Here is a 4,195-nt window from a genome sequence, read left to right on the forward strand (position 1 = left end):
GTAATATGAATTCGCCTTGTTTACAACAAACACATCATTTTGACATTATAAATTCGCCTTGATCCCTGATTTATACATTAAATTCGTCTTGAGCTTGACATTTAAGTGGAACGTGGAACAGCTAATGTCAGAAGACGTTGATAATTGCTTCTTCTTATTTTGAAGAAGAAGAATATAAACAAACACATGTGATTTAGGGAATACAACTATTAATTGTAAAAAATGGCACGTAAAAGAAAAATTCCTGCTCGTAAGCATCATGGAGTCCGTGATCCACTTAAGCAACTGGAAGCGAAGCAGAAAAGGTATTCTTATTACAAATTTTACAAGATATTTCATATGATATACAACATATGTATGTTTGCAGACTGAGTAAAGTTACAAACAATCCTCCAGAACACGACAGTCAGCAAGTATCATTTAAATTCGCACAATTTAAGAAATTGGTGGATGACACAAAAGCTGGAAAGAAAATCAAACGTATACACAAAGGTCGGGAAGATAAACCCAAAAACAATGCAACAAATTCAAAAAAGTTCACGTACATAAAAAAGTTAAGAGATGAAACCGATGAAGATTACTTAAAGCGGGTAAACCGAGTAACCACCCAGTCTTTGCGGGAAGCGCAGTACGAAGCCAAATATGGGGTTAATGTTGTTAGGAATCCTAAAACCGGAGAAATTTCTATTACAAAAAAGCCAAAAAATGAAATCGATGAACTTTTGAAAGAAAAACAAAAGAGTCGAGGCAAGAGAAAAAATGCAAAAAACACAACATTAAAACCTTTGAATCCCGAGCTTGCGAAAGAATTAATTAAACAGGCCATTAAGGAAGATAAGGAAGAGGTATTTTTCTTCTAACGCAAGGAAGAATTGAGAATTAATTTCATGTTTATTGCAGAAAGCAAAAGCGAATAGGGATATAGAAGAATACAAGCAAGACGTTTTCCGATTTGGGGAAGTGGTACACGCACCTCCCTCGCTTTTAACATTGCCTCGAAAAGCACAAAAGTTCGACACCGTACCCAGAGTAGGAAAACTTTTTTTAGTTTGTTTAGTACATATGTATGTATGTATGTGTTCACTATTTATCTTTCAGCCTGGTAAAAAGTCGAATTTGTTGTTGAAATCGCTGCTACCAGATAACAGAGTCGAAAACGAAAAAGAGTTGAAGGTACCCAAAGTTGCTGATGGTAAAGTGGAGAAACCTGCACTGAGTGGTAAACGGAAGAAACTCCCTCTAGCTACAAGAAAAATGCTCGAAGATGAGCAAGGAAAACTGATTGAAATGTACAGAGCCATGAAGAAAACAAAAGCTAAAAAGTCATGACGTACGTTATAATTTTTATTTTTAAACTAAAAATAAAAAAAAAAAACTTCAATTGAAATCATGCTGTACATTTAATTAATTGTCCGTCTATAAATGGCCATGATTGCACAAAGTTTGCCATGTTAAAATTTGTTTATTTCATTGGCGGTTTGTGTCTAGCTGCAGATCATCGTTTGGGGGGTTGAACAGCCGTTTCTAGAGTTTGAAGAAATCCAGCAGGTTTATTATTATTTTATAGCATTTGGTACTTAGTAGTTTTCTGAGTTGTTTCTTTGTTCTTTTCTCTAAAGTTCAAAGCCATTCACTTTTACTACAGGCCTCCGGAACGTTTTTGAAGCAATTGAGCGAAGCGCTGCGTAACCAGCAACGATGTGTCAATGAAGCGATCAACGCAATTGCTTAAACAAGTTTCTGTGGAACTGTCAAGTTTTGAACCTGGCTTTCCGATACACTTCTCCCAGCAGATATCATTGAACTCGTGTATCTATAAAAATAATATTTACGAATTTCTTGTAATACGTCACAGGTTAAAAGGGTTAATATCAACGAACCTGCGCGTTCACTTGTGCCTTTTGCTTTTCTATCATCAAGAATTCTTGCAATTCTTTGTCGGTGGAAACTGACGAAAGCGAGTCAAAATCTGACATATTGAATATATTAATTTAAAAGTTATTAAAAAAGGAACTGCCGTAGTTGCTATAGTTCCTTTGCCAGTTGCTAAATCAAAAATTTATATAACCTCAATCACACTACGTTCCACAAACAAAACGGCCAGACTTTTAAGATATTTCTAATTGGATTGAATAAAGTGTTGGTATCTCTCTAGTTTGACTGCTGAATTAAAAAATCGTACTAAAACATTAAAGGTGTTCTTACACGATATGTATTTGCATCTGTAAATGTGACTTTTTCAATACATACGTAATTGCGTATGTCTGTCAAATTCACAGTCTTTATTTAACAATTTAAAAATACGTTCTTTGAAAATGAAATAATCTAAACTCACGATGCTTCTATCTGTCTGTCAGATAAAAATAGAAACATTTGTATTTCGTATGTACGTGCGCTATATGTTGGCATTTCCATATGTGTTACTGCCATCCCTAAATTGGCGCGTCAAGCGCCAAACAACTGTCAAAAATCCTCATGCCCATACAATTTGTATGAAGCATCCCACAATAACGCGGCGCTAACGCCGAGCAAATGGAATTTTCATTTTTGACAGGGCGTTACGTGTTGAAGTTGGATGCGGAAGACGGAAAGAAAGAGAAAGGACAAAAAAGTGAAAGAGGAAACGAGAATAAAAACGAGAGAATCTGAGAAAACGTCAAAAATTACGACGCGTTGATTTGGGGATAGCGCGCGCTGACACTCGTCGACAATGGATAACGCAACGCTTAGCGCTCCAATTTAGGGACGGCAGTAAGGAAATTTACTATGTTTATGCGTAGGTTAATTCACAAATTCATTTCATGAATTTGGGTTGAAATTGGCTGCATAAGCACCACTTCATGAATTCAATTACACACGAAAGTTAACAATGAATTCAGCATCATTTCATGAAATCGTGAAATGCAAGTCCGGCAACGCCACGTTTCACAAACAGCTGTTTACTAGGGTTAGGATGCTTTTAGAGTAATAACCATGTTATGCATAACCAGGATTTTAAAAACTGTAAAAGTTACGTAGAATTGTGCAAATATAAAATAAATTCAAATAGAATAAATTGAAAATATATTAAAACCAATTTAAATAAAATATGGGTTATTGCCTGGTACCAACGGCTTTTGCAAATTCAAAAGGAGCAAAAAAAATCACAACTCTACTCTTTAGGTTCCCGCCAGTGCGTGGCCACTTTTTCAAAGCTTTTTATTTCATGAATTCGCGAACTATGTATAAACGTGACCACTTTTGAATTTATGAAATGAAGAATTCATGAGCTCTGTCGCATAAACGTAGTAAATGAATAGAAAAAAAAATAAAACATCAATCATATTATTATGGGCGCTTATACTTTTGTTAATTGTTTGCCCGAGCTTTTCCTCCAACTTGTGGCATGCGTCTGGAAAATATTAATTTACGTTCTTTGGTCATATATGTTGTAGAAGTTTTAGTACGTTGAAACTTGAAACCTTTTACTGACACGGCACTATGAAATACCCTTTATAATAAAGTGACATCAAGAGCCTGTCAGACGTGGCAATGCAATATATTTCGAAATTGAGAAATTTCAGAAAGCAGTTGCATGAGCAGTCACATCTTGCATTTAAAGTGTCTTTCGAAAGAAGTTTTTTATTTCCGAAAGGCGAATTGCAGATTGCTAATGCAGCACGTGCAAGTTGAAATACATTTCCGAAATCGATTTGCGTTTCTCAATTGCAGACCCACCTTGCATCTTTTATTTTTGAAACTGATTTCCGAAATGTCAACTTGACAGCGAATTGCGTGGAAAAATTGGAAATATTGCCACGTCTGACGAGCTCTTTACAGTTGGCCAGCTGTTTCTGTTACTACCGAATAAAGCAAACTAAAAACATTCAATAGCCAAAAGAATTCACTGGTTGTTCTGTATGGAAATTAAATTTAATTTATTAATATCGCACAAACTATAGATTATAAGTATAGTAGTGGCTGGGCTACAATTTTGTGTCCAAAGGCTAAACAATTCTATAATGATTAGCAAGTAAAGTGTTCAAGCCATAGTATCAAATATCAATCATCAAAATGAAAGAACAAAAATTATTGCTAATACTTTCGCAGTCGCTAATTGGTGAGTACATTTATTCTTGACCATGCAAATGTGTGCTATTCCAGGGGAAAATTATTTTGGGGAATGTAAAGAAAGAGTTCATTATATTTGTAAAAT

General features: G+C 35.1%; 3 protein-coding genes across 3 annotated transcripts in view; 1 reads left to right on the forward strand and 2 right to left on the reverse strand.

Moving 5' to 3' along the window:
* LOC118732938 (gamma-tubulin complex component 3) overlaps positions 1 to 4,195 on the reverse strand; it is a gene marked incomplete at its 5' end in the record, with an annotated part of 32,880 nt that overhangs the window by 20,746 nt on the left and 7,939 nt on the right.
* On the forward strand, positions 150 to 1,444 carry LOC118732940. Its single transcript, XM_036462069.1, has 4 exons — positions 150 to 305; positions 368 to 845; positions 901 to 1,029; positions 1,099 to 1,444. Exons 1-4 carry the CDS (start codon positions 223 to 225, stop codon positions 1,327 to 1,329), a joined length of 921 nt encoding a protein of 306 aa, XP_036317962.1. The 5' UTR covers positions 150 to 222; the 3' UTR covers positions 1,330 to 1,444.
* On the reverse strand, positions 1,324 to 2,102 carry LOC118732944 (mitochondrial import inner membrane translocase subunit Tim8). The gene is made up of 2 exons (XM_036462073.1): positions 1,881 to 2,102; positions 1,324 to 1,813 (listed from the first exon to the last, which is right to left on the reverse strand). Exons 1-2 carry the CDS (start codon positions 1,974 to 1,976, stop codon positions 1,640 to 1,642), a joined length of 270 nt encoding a protein of 89 aa, XP_036317966.1. The 5' UTR covers positions 1,977 to 2,102; the 3' UTR covers positions 1,324 to 1,639.

The sequence above is a fragment of the Rhagoletis pomonella genome, unplaced genomic scaffold, assembly GCF_013731165.1.
Source record: "Rhagoletis pomonella isolate Grant_MI unplaced genomic scaffold, Rhpom_1.0 Rhpom_scaffold_00002, whole genome shotgun sequence".
NCBI lineage: Eukaryota > Metazoa > Arthropoda > Insecta > Diptera > Tephritidae > Rhagoletis > Rhagoletis pomonella.